The sequence below is a fragment of the Vanacampus margaritifer genome, chromosome 6, assembly GCF_051991255.1.
Source record: "Vanacampus margaritifer isolate UIUO_Vmar chromosome 6, RoL_Vmar_1.0, whole genome shotgun sequence".
Classification (NCBI taxonomy): Eukaryota; Metazoa; Chordata; class Actinopteri; order Syngnathiformes; family Syngnathidae; genus Vanacampus; species Vanacampus margaritifer.
The window spans coordinates 23,118,816-23,142,867 of record NC_135437.1 but is presented as its reverse complement, the minus strand read 5'-3'; the positions used below and the strand labels follow the sequence as shown (position 1 = coordinate 23,142,867).

The 24,052-nt window shown below is 41.7% G+C and overlaps 1 protein-coding gene across 2 annotated transcripts in view; it reads right to left on the bottom strand.

Moving 5' to 3' along the window:
* Positions 1-1,751: 1,751 nt before the first annotated feature.
* Positions 1,752-24,052, bottom strand: part of trhr2 (thyrotropin releasing hormone receptor 2) — a 31,066-nt gene continuing 8,765 nt past the window's right edge. For both annotated transcript variants that reach the window (XM_077569501.1, XM_077569502.1), the window contains 4 exons: positions 18,030-18,162; positions 17,508-17,659; positions 15,950-16,073; positions 1,752-3,802 (listed from right to left, as the gene is read on the bottom strand). In XM_077569501.1, the coding sequence (XP_077425627.1) occupies positions 3,227-3,802; positions 15,950-16,073; positions 17,508-17,659; positions 18,030-18,162 (985 nt within the window). In that variant the 3' untranslated portion in view covers positions 1,752-3,226. The remainder of the gene's footprint in view (positions 3,803-15,949; positions 16,074-17,507; positions 17,660-18,029; positions 18,163-24,052) is intronic.

Sequence of the window (24,052 nt, the reverse complement as noted above, 5' to 3'; positions counted from 1 at the left end):
CGCTGGAATCGGCTTCAAAAGTTATTTCCTGCTTCATGGGGACCGGTGTTTTCTTCCTCCTCCTCCTCCTCGACACGTTGCTCAGCCTCCAATGAGCTCTCACAGCGCCAATCGTCGGTATTAGCGGCGGAAAGAAGCACTACGCGCAATACAAAATCTAACTTACAGCATTTCTTTCCAAACATTTTTCGACATACTGTACGCGCAGAAATGTTCGTATGTACCGTTGTTCGCAACTCGAATGTTCGTAAGTAGGGGAGCGTCTGTAGCCACTTTCTTTGGCCGGTCAGCATGTTGCGCATCTTGGACAAAGGACAATTCAAAACATCCGAGCATTTTATACATTTCCGCAATGCCACGCACTTTACATGGTGAAAACAAACCAGGCAGATTGTTGTAGTCATCAAACAACATTTCATCACATTTGGAAATTAAAATAATCCTCACAAATCAAATTACAACGATCCAAAGTCCAATGCTTTTTTTTTTTGTGGCATAAACTTGGAATTGTCCACAAGCCACTTATTCAGTTTACACTCAATGGCCTTGTCAGAAGCCTGTACAGCAGAATATACTTAAACGTGCCCTTCCATCATAATCAAACCTTTTTCCACTATTTCATGCATAATCTATGTCCTGTTATAATTGAGATATCTATTCAGTTTGTGGATTGGATGCAATAGCCGATAAATGGCAAAAGGCTTGCAAAACGCTCAGATTTGAATTCGAGGTCATTGTAAACATAGGATTGTGACTCATTATTCAAGTATGTGCATTCCACTCATTCGTTTGCACTGCTAAGAGCGACTTCAATGTGCTCACGAAGTCGCGTGGCGTCACCATGGAGGTGGAAAAAATGTCCTTCAGGGGGCCTGAGCCCGTCACCCTTCTGTGGCTGCGTCAAGGTGCACTGTCGCCTCATAAATCACATTTTGATGGAAAAAATATCTGCCTCAAATAAAAAAACAAATATCAAAATTTATAGAAACATGGTCTACGTATATAGAATTTTTTAACCTAATTCTGGTTACTTAATTCTGCCTGTTAGCGAGAGCCACCACATCGTGATAACTTACATTGATGTTTCTGCATTTGGCAATTTATTATTATATTATATTAGTATGGGATTTTTTTTAATAGGTTTTAGGTGAACTAATGAATACACACACACACACACTCGCACGCACACACACATACTCAAAAAAAAAAATATATATATATATATATATATATATAAAATATTTTTTTAAAAAAAGGAGAGCAATGATGACATGTCAAATCGAATGAACAATACTGAGCTCTCCAGGGAAAAAAAAAAAAAAAGCTGCACTGTCGTCGACTGTAAAGGGACACAGTGGCCACATAATGAACTCTATTTTCCATATCAATTTAAAAGGAATTTAACAGAGACGCAATAGGGGCAAAGCTCATTTGCATATTGAATATTCATGGTAAATAGATAAATGTTAAAAATCACACTTATTTCTGACCAACGAAAATATAAAATAAACTCAAAATATATTAATATTTTTTTAAATTATTAAAGGGGGCCTTAAACAAAAAGTGCTCAACCCCAGGTGTGAGAAAAAGGAATTATGCGCAAACCGGAGAATATGGTGGAAACTGAACAACTTATGAGAGGTTCAGACACAACAACCTCATGGAGAAAAGGGAAATGGTCTGTTGCCACTACTGCCAAAAACATTCTTTTGAGCGACATTTAATTATCTAGAAATCAACTGTGACCAAGAGATGCTCTGCAAATTATTTATTCACATTGATTTATTAATAACAATTAAAAAAAAAAAATACTCTGCATGCACAAACTGAACAGCAAGAAGAGAACGAAGTAGAATATTTGCAAAATATCTTGCAATTTGAAACCCCAAATATTTAAGTTACAATACATTAAACATAGCATACAACAAAAGCAGCGTTCCAGGGCTGAATAAACACACATAATAAACTCGTTGAACCAAGACTTTTAAATTATGTCAAAAAAGCAATACACAATACATAAAATTGTATCACACAAAAGGGAATTAGGTGCAACACTTTTGTTGCACTTATTCTGCAATTTACTTGATAACTTATGTTAAACTATACTTCACATTTTTTTCCTTCAAAACAAATTCCCAGAGAAGGAGTTGATCAAAATACAATCAAAGACTCCGTCAAAACTTGGGGTGACTAACTCAGAAAGACATACCGTTTTTACAAGGCAGTCTTCATTTATTTACTGAACACCAAGTCAGCACCCGTGCGACTTTTGTGAGGAATAAGCGGCTCGGAAAATAGATGGATGGAATAATGATCAGTGAGAAAGAACAGCAGCTCGGCAAAGTTAGCAATTCGATGCTACACATATTGGATTGACTAATGAATTTGACTGTCACTGAAATCATATGTTTTTTTTCTAGGTTTAGATTTAACTTCAGTCAGGATTAACATAAACATTTACTTGCTCTTCAAACATACACATTCTTTTTACGGCCAAACAAAACGATATACAATATTTTGAGGGTGGATGGGAAAATGATGTAAAAGTAGGCAATCACTGACATGACACTCACAGCACAAAATGAATTACAAGATCAAGAAGTAACACCAGAAGAAAAAGATTTAACTGTTTAACCTCTTTGACACATTCAAACATTTCTCTTCTCTAAGGAATTAATTCCACTTTCTCATTATGAATATTTTTTCAAACTAGTAAATACAGAAATAGTTAAATGATCATGCGGACTAAGCATCATGCAAAAATATACTCTTTTTTTTTTTTTTTTTTTTGCTTCTTTTTATGATACTTTTCACAATATACTGTAGGCCTCAACTTCACTGTAGCAACGCAGTCAATAAACTACAGCGGTTTTGGTGTTGGTAAGGATTTTTTTTTTCTTCTTTTTTTGTACTTTTGCGAACGTCACAAGACCAAACCTTGAAAACAGCGGAGCCATGACGTTCGCAATGCGAAAACAACGGCACTTAACATCAGTTTCAGTCAACAGCAGGTGTCAATGAGGCATAAAAATGTCTCTTTCTGAAATTTGTATTCCACATACGCAATATTAATCAGGATATCGTCTGGTCTAGTTTAGCGGGACACAACATATTGAAAACATTTTTTTTTTTTTATACTTTATTTTTACACAATGATTGTTTGACTGGAAAAATATATTTTTACATCATTTATGAGATGAGTAAAGATGATTACCTATCTATATATTCACGTAGCATCCAGTTGGGTTTTGGTTGTATGTGTGTCAGGAATATGAGTTGTGTCATCAATTGATAGAGACCCCTTCACATCGCTTAACAGGGACGTGTCAATGGAACTGACATCTAAACATTGAGATGCTGATCTGATCATGCTTTCTGCTTTCTTGCCATTCATCACCTTTGCCTCTTGATGACCGTTTTCATTATGTTTTGTGTTTACATCTGTAGCAGTATTCACAATAGCTCTTTTGGCTTCGTCATTTTGTCCACTACTATTGGACAATGACGTATGTGGGTCGCGGACCGTACTGAAAGCCGCCGGAATGGCTGACAATCTCCTCTGCTTTCCGTCTTGCAGCTTGCAATGGTACAGCCCGCGAAACGCTGAGCGGAACTTCTGAGACATGGCATTGTATATCACAGGGTTGATTGCGCTGTTAGAATAAATGCACGTCCGACAAAATAATAGAAACCAGGCATCCAAATAGGGTGTGGACACAAAAGAGTTGATCAAAACTAGTGTTCGATAGGGCATCCACAGTAGAGCGAAAAGGATCACCACTACAGCTAACATCTTTGTTACCTGTAGACAGGAAGAGAGGGGACACTGCATTACACGATTAACAAAAGTGATTTCGTTTCCACACAGTCACAAGATGAATTGGTTGTTTTTCCTACAATAAATTGGAAAGAATTCTCAATCAATTCGCAATTGATGTAACATTTTAAGTAGCAAAATATGACATGTATCTTTATCATGTGTGACATCAATGGTCAACAGAGCAGTTTTTGCTTTAAGTTAAGAGTCTTTTTCTGCAATATTTATTCCAAAAGATGTTTTTTTGTGATTTTTTTTAATTGAGAGAGCTCAGTATTGTTCATTCGGTAATCTTACCGATTTGACATGTCATCATCATTGCTCTCTCTCTCTTTTTTTTCTTTTCTTTGTACGTGCCTGAGTATGTGCGCGTGTGCATATGTGCGTGCGTGTGTGCTCATTAATTCACCTAAAACCTATTAAAAATCTAATACCGTTCACCTAAACCGAATATTTTTTAGTCCCGCAAGAGTCGTGAAGTTGTCAGGAGACCCGAGGAAGGATCAAAGAAAATAAATAAAAGTGAAATCCAGCACCGACCAGGCATCACCTACTACCCACCGGGTTAGTAGATTGTGTTTGAATTTCGGTAGATGCTGGTGTGGTGGATCTGGCATGCATGAAAACCTCCACCAAAGAGGGGAGCCGTCGACCCCGGCCAGGACAGAGCAAGCACAACCCCCCAGGACAGCGCCAAGGTACAAACCCCGGGCGAGAGCAAACCCAGGAGCCCGGAGCGCCCCCCCACCCCATGAGGAGAAAGAACCAAAGAAGAACCAAAGAAGAACCACATTTCCCATGAGGACAAGCGCTGACCATTGTGAAATCCGGACGTCCCGGACGCAGTTGGACTGAATTACATTGTTTCCAGTGGCTATTTTCTTTTTTTTCTTCATACAGCACTGTAACGTTACTCAAGTATGTTAACAGCAGACGGTGGTTGTGATCTTACCTTCTCTATTGTATACACATAAACGCTGCACTCTCCCTCCCTTCTTCCCTACCTCCCTTCCCGCGATGCATTCACAAGCATTCGGAAACAAGAAAGCACTCAACTTTTGAGTGTTGCATGGCTGGTCGAGTCAGTGTAAAAGGGCAAATGTCAAGCTGATGGCTAATTATTGCTACCGCACAATTTTCCGATAGCTAACATTAGCATAAATATTTTGATTTGAGCATGGAAAGATATCTGCTAAAAAGAGCAAAGGCAGCGTCAGATGGAAATCCCCCTCGTCTTTGACCTCATGCCAGCGAGGGAAATCCTGTACTGTGCCACATCCAGGTAGGCTTTTTATCATTATTATTTTTGTCACCTCAGACAAAAATCTTCGTTTCTTAGGGTGTTTTGTAGCTTCTGCATGATAACGGTAATCGCGCGTTTTTTTGTGTATGGCAAAGTTCACACCATCCACCTCAAAGTTGTTTAATGCCAGTAAAAATGATACAGACCCCCTCAGGCCATGACAAAGGCTTCATTAATCTAGCTGTAAATCAATGTTTCATCAGCAGAATTATGAAGATATGAATTGAAATTGAAGGTTGAAAAGTTAATTAGAGGAGCTTTAACTAAAGTCCAAAAAGTAGATTAAGGAACAAACAACCACACAAAACTCACTAGGACATATCAACTGAAAGGAACGACAAGCAAAAGCAAATACGCCACCAAGACTTCTTCTTATCGTGAATTTTATATGGCAGTTAGCAAAACAACTTTTGGTGCAATACCGCCACTTACTGAACTCCAACAAAGACTGAAAAGAGGCAGAAACAAATGCTGCATTCGAGGAAGGTGGGAAAATGGATATATTACAATTGGTTCCTCCGAGTTTCGACCTCAAAGGATTTGCGGCAAATGTAAACAACAAAGATGGCTGATTCTGATCAATTGTTTGTTGTTCTGGTTAACAAAATCAGTCGAAATCTCATTGGGTTATATAAAGTTACTTTTTCTGAATAACTAAATTAATGTTATAATAAATAAATTGATACATATGATTGTAATCATGTAAATTGCGTTTTTGCATTCTTGGTGTTTGTCTCTTTGGGGTTTGCTATTGTCGAGTGAAATCAGATTGAAGCCGGTCAGTGAAGTTGGGTGCCTTTTTCCCCCGACTTCGCAACTCGGATTTCTGAGTTCAAAGTGGCATTCCCGTGCATACTTCCTGGTACGAAATCGGAAAAGTCTGACTTCCCACCTTCCTTAAATGCAACATACAAGCAAACTAACGAGACAAATAAGAAACACCTGAACAAGACACAGGTTGCTGAGGGATCTGATAGGAAGAAACAAGGGACCAGGAGACACAGCACAGGTGGGCACAAAACCCTAACGAGAAAAAACATGATACAAACCACAAGAAAGGCATAAACATATAACAAAACTAAAACACAAATCATGACTTTTTTTTAAATTAACAGTAATTTTCTTAATTTGTGTTGTTGCTGTTTGCAATTCAGGCACAGTGAATCTGATTGTTTATAAATGCTATAAAAAGTTCAGAATCTTAAAATGCAACTTAAAATATGCATTTGCTTTGAGGCTGTTGATGGAAAAGGAGCTGCATTGTGTCTTTGTAGAGCTAGAGAATGCTCATTACATTGTGTAGTACCCAGAGAGTGCCTGTGGTACTGCATGAGGAAGTCTGGCATGTCAGAGAAGTATGTTAGAATAGTACAGTTCATGTATGAGAGCTGTGACACAGTGATGAGGTGCGCTGTGGCTGTTACAGAGGAGTTTAAGGTGTTAGTGGGATTGCATCAGGGGTTCAATCAGCACTAAGCCCCTTCCTGTTTGCAGTGGTGAAGGATAGGCTGATAGATGAGGTTGAACATGTCATTCGCAAAAGGCATTGTGAGAGAGGGGAGCAAGTGGAGGAACATTTAGAAAGGGAGAAGAGTGTACTAAAGATAAGCTGAAGAATATAGTATATTCTGTCCACATATATTCAATCTGTGTGACAATGACAATGGTGTGTGATAGAAAAAAAGTAATTTAATTCAATTTAAATTAAAAAACAGATGTAAACAGGTTGGAAGGTGGCGGAAAGTGTCAGGTGTTGCGTCATAGAAGAGCTTCATAAGGTTTCTAAGTTTGTGGGGAGGCCAGCCATGATGTATGGCTTAGTGGCACTGAACAGGCGACCAAGGGCAGAACTGGAGGTGGTGAAAATGACCATGTTGAGGTTTTCTTTAGCAGTGACCAAGTTGGATAAAATTAGAAATTGGCTCATAGAGGGACAGTCAAGGTTAGATGGTTTGGAAATGTTCCGGTTACTAAGCACATTGGGTGGAAGGGTGTTGAGGATGGTGCTGCCAGGCAAGAGAGCTGGAGGAAGACATAGAAGTTGATAGCGAGGGAAGAAATGAATGCAGTTAGTGATAGAGAGGAGGATCCAGAAGATAGGCTTAGGCCCCCGTCTCAAACAAATCTCGTACACACAAAAGCATTTCAAGACTTGTGTGTGTCCAAAAGAAGACGCTGAGGATGTTTAACGGCTGTAATGTCTATGCCAAGTCTGGAGTGGCGCTGTAGCGCAGCCACAGGGAGTTAACGGAAAGCGGAGAAGAATCAGCGAAGAAGACAAACACTTTTTTTTTTTTTAACTGTATTGCAATCTACAGAACAAACATGGCTTTAAAAAGACAAACACAGGAGAAGTGACAATGGCGGGTGATTCAAGTACAACACCGCTTGTTGAACGTGGGAATAAAGAAGCAAAATATTTTGCTGCAAAGGCATAAGCAAGCTAAGGAGGCTGCGCAAAATGATGACGACACGGCTATCCGCCATTGTTGTTGACAGACTGACGGTTTGCGCGCAGTCACGCAAGAATTGCCGCATACGTCATCAATATGTGACAATGCGTCGTCATCGAGCTGCGGCCATTACGTCATCGCTGGAGGAGTATCCTGCATATGGCGTCCAGACGGACGCGTACGGGGGACAGATTGAAATCTTTCCACTCTGGAGAACCAGTTTCAAAAGTGATCGGTTTCAAGCCATCGTGTGGACGAATGGCCTAAACGGTAAGAAACTTGTGACGATACATTGAAACTGGCTTTTGTGTGAACGGGGCCTTGAAGCTGCTGTGGTGACACGTAACGAGATAAGCCAATAGGGAAAAAAAGTCCAGAAGTAAAAAATCAAGAAGGATAAAACCTAACAGACTTTCTGAAGATCAGATTCCACAAGTTGGGAAATCTGTAAATACAATTTAACATTTCACTTGATGTCCACTGGCGTTGTGTGTGCCTGCGTACATCATCCCTTGGCTTACCCCTCACAACAGTCACCCACTACCACACAGTGACCATGGAAACAGCTCAGACATGTCTGAACATCACATAGCACGGGGGTGGGGGTGGAGGGATGAAGTCAGTCTGTAAGCCTCCAGTGATTAGTGTTATCAGTTTCTAATAATACTGCACACCTTTAACCTCCTACCTCGGTGCTCCAGCTGTCATTTTTTTTTGTTTGTTGGAAAAGCCTTCACACCACCTTTGTTGTGCCCATGACTTTTTAACTCAAGTATGTGCGTTTCCTTTCATGCATCTGACTCTTTTCACGGCGAAGGAAAGAACAATGGGAAAACCAGGCAGCGCGTCGCTCACTATTTTTGCTGGGAGGAGGTGTGTCATAAGTGTGTTTTAAGATAAGGTTCCAAGTCAAAGCTGTGTGGTAAGCCAGCTGCAGCTACCTCAGCAGGTAGATAAAGAGAAAATGCGTACGCAAAGCAAAATGTTTGATTTAAAAGGACAGGGGAAGCTTTCTAATTAAGTCATGAGGAGCAGACCAGCGTTGGGTAATTTTGAATATGCAGATTAATAATGTGGCGGCAGGCTACTTGTGTCCAACATGACAAGAAGATAAGAGAATAGCTCTGCCTTCGGAATTGAAAAAAATAAATAAAATATATTGAGCTCACTGTGCTGTCAAAATGCCTCAAGCAACAATGACCCCCCATATCTTCTTCTTCGAGAGGCACATCAGGAGATCATAGCCATGAGGAATCAAATAAGATTAAAATTGTTTAGAAATCTTTTTCATCTCCATTCATAAAAGTGCAATTCTTCAGCGTGGAAAAGTTCATCAATATCCTATCTGATGAAGTTGGCCAATCAAATGATGAATGAAAGTGTGAGAAGTCTCTTGAAGAAATGAGAGGGTCACATCATCAGCGGGTTTTAAGAACACTTCTTTGTAAATCACATTGTGTGAATCTTCTGCTCTGAGATGGAGGCCCTTGACTACAGGAGATTGAGATCTTTTCAAACTCAGACCTCAGGCACGGTGCTCACACAGGGACAAATGCAGTGGCTCCAAATCCAAGCACGATAAAATGCCATTTGCTTGGGTATGTAAAGCTCTCAAAGCATCAACTACTGGCTCATTGATGAGAGTGTGGTTTGGATCAAAGTGCTGTTTACGTCTAATTCATCTGATAGAAGTCAATTGGACACTGTTAATGAAGAAAAGGATCGTACCCTTAATTTAATTTCCAGCCTGGCTTTTCTATGCTTCTTGAGAATGAGTGGTTTGCATCTTCTGGAGTAGCCTTTGTACTTTTGTTTATGGAGACTTGTTGGGGACTATATATTGTGATGCCTTCATTACTGCCAGATGTTATTGTTGACGTTACTAACAGTCGTTATTGGACAGGAAATGTTAGTCTCTTGTCAGGTATATTTTTTAATGCCAAACCCACATGTTTTCAGCCTACAGCAAAAATAAAGGTATTAAAAAAGAAATTAGCCACACTTTCCATATAGGTTTGGAGGGAGTGAATACATTAAATTCAAAATAACTACCTCTGTTAAGGTAATACGTAATGGTGTAGTCATTTGCAAATTTTTAAATAATGAATGAACGTAAACTATATCCTGACCTCTTAAAGAGTAAAATCTGAAAAATTGTAGGCTACATTAGTAGACAGACTTTTTTTTTCTGTTTGTTTGCTTTAAATCAAATTTTGTGCATCGATAGCACATGTGACATTGACAATAAAGAAAACCTTATGAAAATTTGTTAAGAAATGAGTTTGCTCTGATTTATCTTCATCGTACATTCCATTGCCTTTTGTGGAATGTTGCCCATCACATATATGCAACTAGCAACTAGCAGCTAACGGTTAGCTGGGCTGCTACAGCGTGCTGGCATATGTTGTCTTCGATATGTATGTGTGGAGAAAGTGATTTCTGACACAGCCTGAGGGCTTGTTTGATGTTCAGCCCATATTTATAGCATACGGTATCTTCATCCACCTCCGGGCAGTACCAAGGTTTTATCAATAAGTAAGCAATGCAACGCCTGTGTTGTTCACAGGGCGATTAAATGTTTATTCATGCCACTGTATGCCTACAAGACAAGGACAGAAATCCAGTGGTGGCACGCTAACAAAGTGTGGTAGGATGCCGCAGTGTCACTCACCAATAAAAATTAAACAATAAAGTCAAAATATAAGAGCAAGATAAGGATTATATACTGTAGTGAATGGTGAGTAAAGTTGTTTTGCTCATCTTTGTTGCTTGGTTGGTTCCTAGCCTGGGAGCACTGGTGTGCAAAGGACAGTAGATGCCTGGGGCAGCGCCTGATTTGAAGCCCTCAAAATAATTTCAAATTTACACCCTAAATGCCTATTCATCACAGGAGGATGTCTCTTCATATTGTTTGATGGCCCTTATTAATGATCAGTAGTGGGGGTGGGGGCGCTGTCTCTCACCCATTGCAAGCCCCTGTTTTTTGTTTTTTAATCTGGCGTACCACAGTGGCAGCAATACCATTCCGCGTGGCACAGTTGTCCAGATGAATGAAGCAGCTGTTTCCACTGGTAGAATCACCATCATTGTGCTAAATGTACATCATAAGACAATAAAACCATTAATTAATGTTCCCACTAAAAGAATATGTGATCAAGCACATTATTTCATTATGCTAAGAAAATCTATTGACGAGTGCAATCAATATTAAACATTTACAACTAAAATGGGATTATTACATGCAACACCTTCTCCTAATTTTGAGCACTCATGTGTTATGGTGGCATCCAAAAGTGTGTTCAGGTATTTGGTACAGGGGTGCTTTGAGATACACACAAATTTAATTTATTCCATGTGCATGCTTATAACTCAAAACCCTTGTATGTCATTTCATCTTTCCCTATTAAAATGAATGGAAACGCTATTACTGTAATCTGTTACAGCCTCCAAAAAAAACGCTTGTTGCTTTATGTGTTTATTAAGAAAACAGCACTCTGTAAAATTGTCATTTAAATATTTAAATGGAACTATTGTATTGACATAATTAATTAGAAGGTAAAGAATTTAACTGCTTTTTCCAGATTTTGGCTTCATTTCAATGGAAATTGTGCTGCTCCTTCTGGTGTGTGCATCACTTGGGAGCAACTAAACTCAGTAAACTGTGGTAAAAATATTTGTTCTTGACAGAGGATAAGGAATATATCCCTGTGAGTACTGCTATATTATCTGTCTACATGTGCTTACAATGTTCAAATATCTGTTCCTTAAAGAGTTATAAAACAGCGTTTTGCATTGGGATCTAAAGCTAAACTTACAGACTGAATCAAAGTTGTGTGGTTTCTTTAAACACATGCAACTCGTATCTCAAAGCACTGCTGTATGTACATTATTTAGTGCATAGCACAACATAGGTGTACCATCATTGAAGGATTTATTCTCCCCAAATAACAGGAACAATCTGGATCAGATGCTAATTTGCTGCCCTTCTATTCAAACAAAAAGGTCAGAAGTTTTTGTTTTTTTTACACTCACACACAAAAGCTTTATTTTCACCAACCTGACAGAGCTTGCTTTGAGCACGCCTGTCTTTTTAAAGATCAATGAATAAATAATAACAGTACTTTTAAACAGATGGTAATCTCAATGCCAATAACTGTTTTTGTGACAACCCCTTTTTGACATGCCATGAAGAATCTTTCAATTGGCAACCTGTTTCAACACAAAATACACACACAAAATATCCCCTGGCCTGAACTAAAAAATAAAAATAAAAACTTTTTGTATTATGTAGATTGAATGGAATTACGTACATTAGAGACTTCCTGACTTAAATCATAAGCATTGAATAGTGAAAAAAGACAACACTATATTATGCTTGTCGAACCTCACTGATTATATATTATTTAAAAAAAAAACTTGCATAAGACCAGGGTCTGGATTTCTACCAATTTTCTATACCACTTTATCCTCATTAGGGTCACAGATGAGCTAGAGTTTATCCCAAGTAACTTTGGGCAAGAGGCAGGGTGTTCAGGAGTGAGTGACAACAAGGGTTAACGCTATCCCTCACATTCACATCCATGAACAGTTGGAGTCTTCAATTATTCTAACATTCACTTTTTTGGAATGTGGGGAGAAGACACAGCCTAACCAGAAAAAAATGGAGTTCATGCAAATGCGGCACTGAAAGGCCAGAGTCCCTAATTTCGTGCTCAGCGCAAGTCAAGCACAAAGCGCTCAAGGCTCTATTTTTGTAGACAGGTGCTTGAGCACTCGGCGTAACAACAGGCGCATCTTCAAGTCTAGTTTTGCGTGTTTGGGAATTTGACATTTGTGCCTCGTTGGGCATTAAGGCGGACGGAAGGACGTCTCTATTACACGCCCCTGGTGCACCTCACAATTTGGTGACAAGAAGTAAGCAAAACTTTAGACCAGGTGAAATCGGGTCTGAGTTGTGGTGCAGTTGGTTCAACCTAATTTTTGTGGATTTGATCAAGGTGCAGCAGACAGATTCTACACTCTGTGGCGATGTCATTAGATTTCATTCATAATCATCATCGGGTGGTTGGGGGTGTTGTGCCTGCCCGCTCCGGTGGGCCTCCTGGCACCTCGGGCGGGCCCCAGTATCCGGGGGGCGAGCCCTATCGCCTATGCCTGCCGGGGTCCCGGTGGGATGGGTGGGGATTTGGTGGGCGGGTGCGCCTCCTGCCCCCGCCTGGTTGGGAAGGGCCACGCTGGTCGCTCCTCTTAACTCACTGCTCTAGTTTTGCACAATACACTTTGTTTATAGACATATAGGGAACATAACACACTTGGGGGGGGGGGGGGGTAGGGTGGAGACACCATCTTCGCCCTACAACTCCCCTCCAATTTTAATGCACCACACAACTGGGAGGGGGGGGGGCAGGGGTGTCGGGTGGGGTGTCGGGTGGGGTGTCGGGTGGGGTGCCGTCGGTTGGGGCAGACCGCAGTATTGAGCAGTGCTGCAATCTCCCATCCGTGTCCCCACCGTGCCACCGTGCCCCCCCTATTTATTTATTTTTAATGCACCACATACACTCACTTACATGACTGGGAGGCAGGTGGATCGGAGCGTGGGGATATCATTTCCCTCTGCTGCATCTCACCTGCTCCCAGTTTTAATGTACCACGCACACACACTTGTATATACACTGGGTGGGGTCACATTCATGGTGTAGGGGTAGAGTTCTCCAGTCGGTGAGCTGGCGAACTCAGTAACAGGGTTAGCTTTCACTAAGAACGCTGGCGTGACGACCGGGGCCTTTCCCCGCTGGGCCTGGGGTTCTGGGGTGCCGCCCATCCCCCGGTGCCCCCATCTCCCCTTCTGCCCCCGGTGTTCCATCCCTCCACGCGGCGGGAGGTGGGGTGGGCGCGGGTACCCTCTCTGTTCCGCTGTCCGGCCCCTCTCCGGCACCCATGCATGGATACGGGGGGTCCCCAGGGTTTGGGGGGGGGGGGGCTTGGTTGGGAAGGGTGGTGGTACGGGTGGCTGGGTGGGGGGTTGCTGGGGATGGGGGGTGTCCGGGGAAATTCAAAATTCAAACACTTCCTCTGGTCATTGAATCGGTGGAAGCTGATGTCTGTGGATCTCACTCTGCTTCATCTATCCTTCCTTTCCTCAGTCTCTCCTTTGGTCTCTTGAGGTCTCCCTAATTTGTTGGAATTTAGATGTTTCTGGGATTGGTGAAAGACTCTGGTTGGTAACCCGGTGGGTAGTAGGTAATGTCTGGTCGGTGCTGGATTTTACTTTACTTTCTTTTCTTTGATCCTACCTCGGGTCTCCTGACAACCTCACGACTCAAGCTGGATTCTGAAGTATTCGGTTGAGGCGAACGGTATGGGATTTTTAATAGGTTTTAGATGAACTAATGAGTACACACTCACACGCACGCACACATGCACACATACACACGCACATGCACATACGCACCCACATCCAAAATAACATTCATAAAATGACAACAGTGTGCCCGACAAACCCTCTCAATCCTTATCCTTGTATAAATCGATTCATTGAATGCATTATTATTATTATTATTATCATCATCATCATCATATTTAATATAAATTAGAGCTGTCAAACGATTACATTTTTTAATCAGATTAATCACATCTTGGAATTTTGATTAATCACAATCAATCGCTTAATAAATTTTTTATCAAAACATTTTGTCCACCAAATTTAAAGAGCACCTGTTAAGCGTTTTTTTTTTTTTACATTTAATGTTATGAGGACGTCTTTATTTATTTATTTATTTATCCACTGCACACGCCCATCCTCTTTTTCTAATCAGTGAATTACTTGCATAATTTAAAATGGGAAAAAAAATAGTTTGACATATTTTGAATGTCATACGCAAACATTTATTAAATGCTTTACTTTAATGCATGTAGTTATGTTTATTGCTCTAAACACAACCTGTGCTACCTTTAACGTAACCATCCTGTGTCAAGAAAAGGATAATCGTGGTCAAAATTAATATTGCGATTAATCTGGGTTAATACATGATTAATGCTGCCTGCAACATTATCCAGTAAGACCGGTTTGGTGGTGGGTCAGTTATTGGTTAGGGGAGGCCGCATAGCTCAGCTTGAGCTAGCTACAGGTACCGTGACTGCTGGGTACCGGCATGAGATGAGCGGTTGCGAGGTTGCCAGGCGTTACCATGGAGGAGAAAAAAAGGACGAAAATTACTCCTCAGAGTGTACCGTGGCGGCCCACAATTACGCTAAGGGCCCGTTGAATTTCAACCGAGCCAACGTAATGAAGAGACATGGCAGCTACCAATCATAAGAAGATCTGTTTTCCATATCTAATTAGGAGAACAGAGACCCAATCAGATCATAATTTTAATGAGAAAATGTCTTGTTCGAAATTTTCGAAAGTTTCTGACCAACGGAAATAGCATGAAAAATGTCATCCTGCTCATCCATCCATCCATTTTCTTAACCGCTTTTCCTCACAAGGGTCGCGGGGGGCACTGGAGCCTATCCCAGCTGGCTTCGGACAGTAAGCAGGACACACCCTGAACTGGTTGCCAGCCAATCGCAGGGCACACGAAGACGAACAACCATCCACACTCACAATCACACCTATGGACAATTTGGAGTGTTCAATTAACCTGCCATGCATGTCTTTGGAATGTGGGAGGAAACCGAAGTACCCGGAGGAAACCCACGCAAGCACAAGGAGAACATGCAAACTCCACACAGGAAGGCCGAAGCCTGGACTCGATCTCACGTCCTCTGCACTGGGAGGCGGACGTGCTAACCAGTCATTCACCGTGCCGCCCCATCCTGCTCATTTCCAACTCAAATTATTTTGCAACCCCAATAAAAGGAGATCAAAGATTAAGAAATAAAAACAATAAAAAAAAATTGTGACTTGTGACCTTTAAGTAAATGACTTGAATCAGTATTTCTTTTTACTCTTTTTTATACACTTCTCTTACACTTATTGTACTTTTGCAAACTCTGATTTTCACCCACAAATGACAATATTGGTTGCATTTGACTACCAAGCGCCACAATTCTATTTGTTGACAGTTTGAAAATTGGAGACAACTGAAGCCTGCAAAAAATAAACAATTGTGACGAGATGAGATGACGCTTGTTTTTGTGTGTGTTTGTCGTACTAAAGCATTGCTAAACAAAAAGAAATAGCGTTGCCAAAAAAAAAGGGGGGGGGGGGATTATCCACTGTACATCCAATCATAAAACACTAGTGACCCCATGAAGCAAGCATTGTACACGGGAACTTGTATACAAGAAAAAGTTAAAGAATGAAAAGGGGTCTTTATGGCAAATGCTGATACAGAAGATGTTGATGGGTAAATGTGCAAGTGAGGCTCAGACCTGTTTCCTGGAGGACAGTGCACACTTGAGGCGGCGTGGGCGACCTCTCTTCCCCACTTCTGTGACCTCCCGACAGCTTTGGCGCAATGTGGTGGCACTGGTTTCGGGTTGGTTTGGCAGAGGTCTGCAGAAATGCATGACCATGAACTCGGTCAAACTCCAAATTGTCCCTCTGCAGCAGTTCATCACTGATGTTTATTTGAATTTAATTGTTTAAAATACAAATGTGAATTGTGGAGTAACTCAAGAGATATTGGTTTGGCCAACAGTCTTATCAACAAAAGCAATGCTCTGCACTCAGAAATATTTCAAACCTAACTTAAGATTTATGTAATTTTTTTGCATGACAAATTCCCATTTATTTATTATTTTAGAACCTGTTATGATACATATTCATTAGTCTAATAAAGCCTATTTATTTGAAATGCATAATCCTCAGGTTTATGTATAGTAGTAACTTTAAAAAAAAATCATTTTAACTATTTCTATTAGTTTAAAAAAACTTCCACTTTTGCTAACAATAGTATGAAAACCCATAAAAAAGTATATTGTAAATTTAGAACAGATATAAAATTTGTGATTAATCGTTAGTGAACTATTGAAGTCATGTGATTAATTACAATTTTAAAAAATTATTCGCCTGACAGGCCTAATTAAAAAAATATATATTAAAAATAAGGGCCGTTTAATCATAATTAATCGCATGATAATTTTATATCTGTTATTAATGTACAATAAAAAAATATAGGTTTTCATAAAAAATGAAATGAAAAATTGTTAAACTAATAGAAATAGTTTACATGAATTTTTGACGTCTATAGTCGTCAATGGCAGTGAATGAGTTAATAAAGTATAATAACCGGTACTCTAAATTATTAATAATGAGAGTATTTATTTAAAATACATAAGCATGTTGTTTGAATTGTATAATAATCTGGTTACCTATACACAATAAATAGCATATCGTCGCTGCTATGTGAAAAACCCTCATTTCCATTTTTGGGTTATATTTTACATTTTTATGTTTTTGTGATGAATCACAAAAACGTTTAAAAAAATTTTTTTAAGTAATTATACTTTATTATTACACTAAATACATAAACCGGAGGATTATGCATTTCAAAAATAAATATAGGCTTTGTTAGACCAATAAATATGTATCATATCAGGTTGATTTGGAAGGTTTGTGTTAAAATTATCTTTAGAAAAAAAGTAAATAGGATTTTGTTGTGTAAAAAAAAATAAAACTACATAAATCTTAAGTTAGGCTTGAAATATTTCTGTGAGTGTGTAGGTTTGGCGTATAGTACCTGATTTTAATAGGATACTATCCTACATCAAAAGCATTGAAAAGCACACTATTTCTCGTGTGCTTAAGGGCTATATAAATACAACTTGACTTGACATTTATCAAATCTTATTGTAAAGTGTACTTATTGTAGAAATTGTACTTTTGATTGCTTGTATACACATAGTTGGGTCTCTGGAGTGCCTTCCTAACCATCAAGTCTGAAATTACACAATTAAGCTCACTCGTCAATAAAGAAAGTGTAATTACCCGAGGTAGAGAATCCGTGCTATCAGTCCGTAGAGCACGATGGCAAGAAGTAATGGAACAACATAGAAAATAGCAAAGTCGATGAGGTAGATGGGCAGGTAGAGCTCCCGCTTCACCTTGTACCCACACTGAACATGTCCATCCAAGCTCACCTGATCACACATTTATTGAAGAAATACAGCAGAGTGAACATTAGGATGTTGATTCACATTTTACATCAGCACAGTGATAATAGTGCTTTCAAAATGGCTTTTGACATCCACTTGATGTTGCGCAAGCTTTGGCACAAAAGAAGATCTCAACATTTTATGCCTAGTAAAGGTTACCGCTATTGATTGGAGGACTGCTAAGTATGTTGAAGGTGGAACACATTTTGTAAACATAATGTAACCTTACTGCTCTATGATTTTGTAGTGTTTCAAGCACAAACACTTGTCCTTTACACATTTTATATTGCAATTAGCTTTAAAGGTTGCTTGTCAATATATTGACAACATTTGTTGTAAAATGTATTACTCTTACCTGAATATCCACAAGGAAAAACCATAATATGCAGTAAATACAGGTGAAGATCCAAACCCCTGCAATTATCCTCTTGGCCCTGGACACTGTGCACACAGTCTGAGCCTTCATTGGATGGCAGATAGCAATATACCTGCACATGTGGAAAAAACAACAACAAGGCACATCTTATTAATGCACAAGTCACTTGTGGCTCTTGCTAGTTTTGCCCTCCCACAATCTGCTGCTGACTTTTAGTTTATAGTTTGTATTACTATTAGGGGTGTCAGAATGAGTGTGTTAATGCTGAGTTAATTTCAAGTTCCTTTAACGCCACAATTTTTTTAAACGCGTGATTAACGACTGACCCTTACTTGGAAAGCCTGTATTGGGGGGAATTCCAGTTGCAATGCAGCATACACGTCCACGTCAAAATTTAACAGTACATAATACATTTATTAATAATGCATATACTTGTGGAGACTGAGGTCAAGTTGTATTTTCCAATTTTTAAAAAATTGCTGAATTTCACAAGTTACTTCATGTTAAAGATTAGATAATATGAAAAGAAAACTGCATTGAGCTGTCACCAACGTCTTACGAATACAATTATACAATGTGGCAGAAAAATGACCTCAACACAAATCAATATAAGCACTCGTTTTTTACAGTACAGTACTTTTTTTTTAAACTCAATATTACGAATTATTATGAAATTACTGTGTCAATGACTAAAAGATGCAGCCATATTTCTATTAGTTTAAAAAAATCCACTTTTATGTTAATGAGAGTTAAAACTTAGGGAAAAAACATTTTATTGTACATTTTATTGTACAATAAAATGCTGTGACCCCTTATGATAAACACATTAAATGTATTGCGTTTCCCTTGCCTGGACGCGGGTCACTGGGGCCCCCCTCTGGAGCCAAGCCCAGAGGTGGGGCTCATCGGCGAGCTCCTGGTGGCCGGGCCTGCACCCATGGGGCCGAAGAGCCCGAAGAGGCAACAAGGGTCCCCCTTCCCGTTGGCTCACCACCGGTGGGAGAGGCCAAAGGGGCCGGGTGCATAGTGGGCTGGGCGGCAGCCATGGGCGGAGACTTTGGCGGTCCGATCCCTGGCTACAGAAGCTAGCTCTTGGGACATGGAATGTCACGTCTCTGGCAGGGAAGGACCACAAGCTGGTGTGTGAGGCAGAGAAATTCCCTCTAGATATAGTCGGACTCTCCTCCACACACGGATCAAGAGGGGTTGGACTCTCTTCCCACGGTGAGAGGCGCAGAGCAGGTGTGGGCATACTGATTGCCCCACGGCTTGGCGCCTGTACGTTGGGGTTCACCCCGGTAGACGAGAGGGTAGCCTCCCTCCGCCTTCGGGTGGGGGAACAGGTCCTGACTGTTGTTTGTTTCTATGCACCAAACAGCAGTTCAGAGTACCCACCCTTTTTTGAGTCCTTGGAGTGCTGGAGAGCGCTCCCTCTGGTGATTCCCTCATTCTGCTGGGAGACTTCAACGCTCACGTGGGCAATGACAGTGAAACCTGGAGGGGCGTGATTGGGAGGAAAGGCCCCCCCGATCAGAACCCGAGTGGTGTTCTGTTATTAGACTTCTGTGCTCGTCACGGATTGTTCATAACGAACACCATGTTCAAACATAGGAGTGTCCATATTTGCACTTGGCACCAGGACACCCTAGGCCGCAGTTCTATGATCGACTTGAAGAGAAGAGAGGGGCGGAGCTGTCAACTGATCACCACCTGGTGGTGTGTTGGCTCCGATGGTGGGGGAAGATGCTGGTTATACCTGGCAGACCCAAACGTATTGTGAGAGTTTGCTGGGAACGTCTGGCGGAATCCCCTGTCAGAAGGAGTTTCAATGCCCAACTCCGGTAGAACTCCCTTGTCCCGGGGGAGGCGGGGGAAATTGAGTCCGAGTAGGCCAAATTCCGTGCCTCCATTGTTGAGGCAGCAGATCGTAGCTGTGGCCGTAACGTGGTCGGTGCTGTGGCGGAAATCCTCAAACCCACTGGTAGACACCAGTGGTAAGGGATGCCGTCAAGTTGAAAGAGTCCTATCGGGCCTTTTTGGCCTGTGGGACACTGGAGGCAGCTGACAGGTACGGACTGGCCAAGCGGAACGCGGCTTCGCCGGTCACTGAGGCAAAAACTCGAAACAGAGTTTGGTAAGGCCATGGAAAACGACTTCCGGACAACTTCAAGGAAATTCTGGTCCGCCCTCTGGCATCTCAGGAGAGGAAAGCAGTACACCATTAACACTGTTTATAGTGGGGATGGCGTGCTGCTGAACTCGACACGGGACGTCGTGAGTCGGTGGGGAGAATACTTCGAAGTCCTCCTCAATTCCACCTTCCTTTGATGAAGCAGAGTCTGGAGACTCTGAGGTGGGCTCTCCTATCTCTGGGGTCGAAGACACTGAGGTGGTTGGAAAGCTCCTCATTGGCAGGGCTCCGGGGGTGGATGAGATCTGCCCGGAGTTCCTAAAGGCTCTGGATGTTGTGGGGCTGTTGTGGTTGACACGCCTCTACATCACGTGGACATTGGGGACAGTGCCCATGGATTGGCAGACCGGGGTGGTGGTCCCCCTTTATAAGAAGGGGGGCCGGAGGGTGTGTTCCAACTATAGAGAGATCACACTCCTCAGCCTCCCTGGTGTAGCGATTATTTGGGTTGCCGTAATGGCTTATGAAAAATTTAGACGGTACTGAGGGGAGTTGTCATTTCCTCAGCAACCTCTGGGGGCACCACATTGACTTTGCTTGTTTGTAGGAGCAAAATAAACGATAAAAATCCTATTACCAAGTATTCATAATCTGAAATTGCTACTTTAGTTAATCATGGAGTTCTTTGCTTTATTAAGAGAATTACTAATACACTCAGTAAACACAAATGATTCGGCAGAAATTGAATTTCTAGACAACAAAATTATTTAGTAAACACACACATATATCAGTCACAGCCTAACCTATTAATTGAACGGAATAAAAAAGGTGTGAATCAAAGATCAAAAGAAAACCTGCAACCTAACGAACTAAGATAAAAAGGGGATAAAAAAAGTAGATAGGGAATAGAGATGGAAGCGTTTTGACCTGTCAATCCTTTTATGTTTGAATAAAAGCACTAGTAGTATATGGTCAGATTGCAATGAAAGCGCACTCACGGCTGGTTCAAATGCACGGGAGAAAGAGGGACTCGGCGAGTGTTGATCCTCAGTTGAAGAAAACTCCGTTGGAGGCAATCTGGGTGGTCGGCGCACACGCAGCTGGAATGCTGCACTGGAGTCTCTGGCTGATAGTGATGGGCGCACGACTGAGAGGCCGCTGCATGTCTCCGGTTGGTGGCGAGGAGCACGCGTGGCGTGGAGGCCACGGCAGGTCCTTAGCTGGCACAAATCCCGGTTGGTGGTGATGTGCTTGTGTGGTTGAGAGGCCGCAGTCAGTTGGTTTGGTCGCTGCGGGGCATCTCAGGCGCACGGGTGGAGCAGAAATGGGTCGCTGGCGTGCAGCGGCTCGGTGCCTAACAGTCGTCGTGGGACCGGGTTGGCGGGGCGCTGCGTGAATCAGAGAGCGGAAGGTAGGTGGGTCGGCTCTTGGCAGGAGCAGGCACACGCCTTTTGGGGATCCGCAGTTTGGTTGCGAGTCCTTGCTTAATGCGTGCTTTGGGGCACGCGTTGTGTCTCAAGTCCAGGGCTCAAAGAAATAAGCTGCATAGTCGCTCTTAGCGTGTTCGGCGACCACGTTTCTAGAGTTTGGTCAGGAGAAGTTCATGGGGCAGGAAGAGCGAAGAGGGAGAAGGGCGAAGAAGAAGAGAAGAAGAGGAGGAAGTTCCTTTGCGCGCTGGCTTTTAAACTGTGTCCCAGGGGGCCGGCATTAGTCCCGCCTCTTCCGCGAGCATGAAGCAGACTTGGTCGACTGAGACTAAGCTTTTGTGATAGCATTTGATCTTTTTTTTTTATCAGAATTGACACTGTACTTTATCACCGATTCTGTTCATAACTTTTATGGACAGAATTTCTGGGCGCAGCCGAGGTGTTGACGGGGTCCAGTTTGGTGGCCTCAGTATTGCATCTCTGCTTTTTGCAGATGATGTGGTGCTGTTGACTTTATCAAGCTGTGATTTCCAACTCTCACTGGAGCGGTTCGCAGCCGAGTGTGAAGCGGTTGGGATGGAGATCAGCACCTCCAAATCCGAGACCATGGTCCACAGTCGGAAAAGGGTGGTGCCCTCTCTGGGTCGGGGATGAGATCCTGCCCCAAGTGGAGGAGTTCAAGTATCTTCGGGTCTTGTTCACGAGTGAGGGCAGGATGGATCGGTGCAGCGTCTGCAGTGATGCGGACTCTGTATCGGTCCGTTGTGGTAAAGAAGGAGTTGAGTCAAAAAGCGAAGCTCTCGATTTACCAGTCGATCGACGTTCCTAACCCTCACCTATGGTCACAAGCTGTGGGTCGACACGCTGGAGAGACTATGTCTCTCGGCTGGCCTAGGAACGCGTTGGGATCCTGCTGGAGGAGCTGGTTGAAGTGGCTGGGGAGAGGGATGTCTGGGCTTCCCTACTAAAGCTGATGCCCCCGCGACCCAACCTCGGATAAGCGGTCGAGGATGGATGGATTTTATTGTACATTTAGAACATATACAATTTGCGATTAATCGTGACTTAACTATTGAAGTCATGCGATTAATTACGATGGGGAAAAGACCCCTAATTACTATACATTTAGGCTATAATCTATGAGTGTTGCTCTGGTTATCAGAATCTGAATCATCTTTATTATGCAAGTTTGTAACTTATTATTATTATTATGCAACCCCTCTTCAGAAAAGACCTGGAATATGCATCTGATGCTAAAAGTACAGTCCTGCTCACCATTATTGGCATTATGGAAACACATTGTGACTCACCTTTGGTAAATGACAAATGAGAATTCCCTGTTCTAAATTGTCTGTGCCCAATTGACATGAATTAACCAATGAATGATGACTTTGATATTTTGTCAAAAGCGTGAAAACAAAGGAGCTGTCTGAGGACATCAGAAGTGCAATTGTTCACAAACACAAGACCTCCAAATGGTATAGACAGAGCCATTTCCAAAGATTTTGATATCCCTGTTTCAGCAGTGAGTAATGTTATTAAGAAGCTGGACGAGCATGGACCTGTCAAGAACCTCCATGGACGTGGGGGGAAGAGAGAAATTGATGACAGAAGTATTTGACGGTTGGTGCGAATGGTGGAAAAAACACCACGTTAAACATCCAAAGTCCTGAAAGCCAACCTGCAACAGTTTGGGATCACGGTTTCAAGAAGCACCATACGCCACACACTGAACCAAAAACATGGCTTCATGGGCAAAGACCATTCCTGAGAAAAGAATGGCTAACCTTTGCCAAGGAGTACCTGGACAAACCACAATTATTTTGGGAAACTGTTCTGTGGACAGATTAAACAAAAATAGATATTTTTCGCAATGCGCGCCAACAGTTTGTTTACAGACAACGCAATAAAGCTTCCAAGGAAAAGAACAGCCTCCCTACAGTTAAGCATGATGCAGGAACCATAATTCTGTGGGGCTGCTTTGCTGCATCTGGTACTGGAGGCCTTGATCGTATCACAAGAATCATGAAACCAGAGAATTATCAAGACATTGTAGTGGGACATGTCCAACCAAGTGTTAGACAACTTGGTTTGAGTTGAAGGTCATGGGTCTTCCAGCAAGATAAAGATCCAAAGTACACCAAAAGCACACAGGAATGGTTAAAAACGACCCCCGATCTCAATCTTTGATATGAGCTGAAATGTGCCATTGGGGTTAAAAAACCTGCAAACATTCAAGAGCTTGAACAATTTGCAAAGGAAGAGTTGGGGGAAATACCAGCAGAGAAGTGAAGAGATGGCTACAAGAAACGTTTGGAAGCTGCCATCAATGCCAAAGGGTGTGCAACCAAATATCAAAAACGGGTGCCATTATTGCTGTTTTCTATTTTTTTTCTTTATGTAAGTTAAAAACAATTTCCTTTGTTGAATTACTTTGGACATCC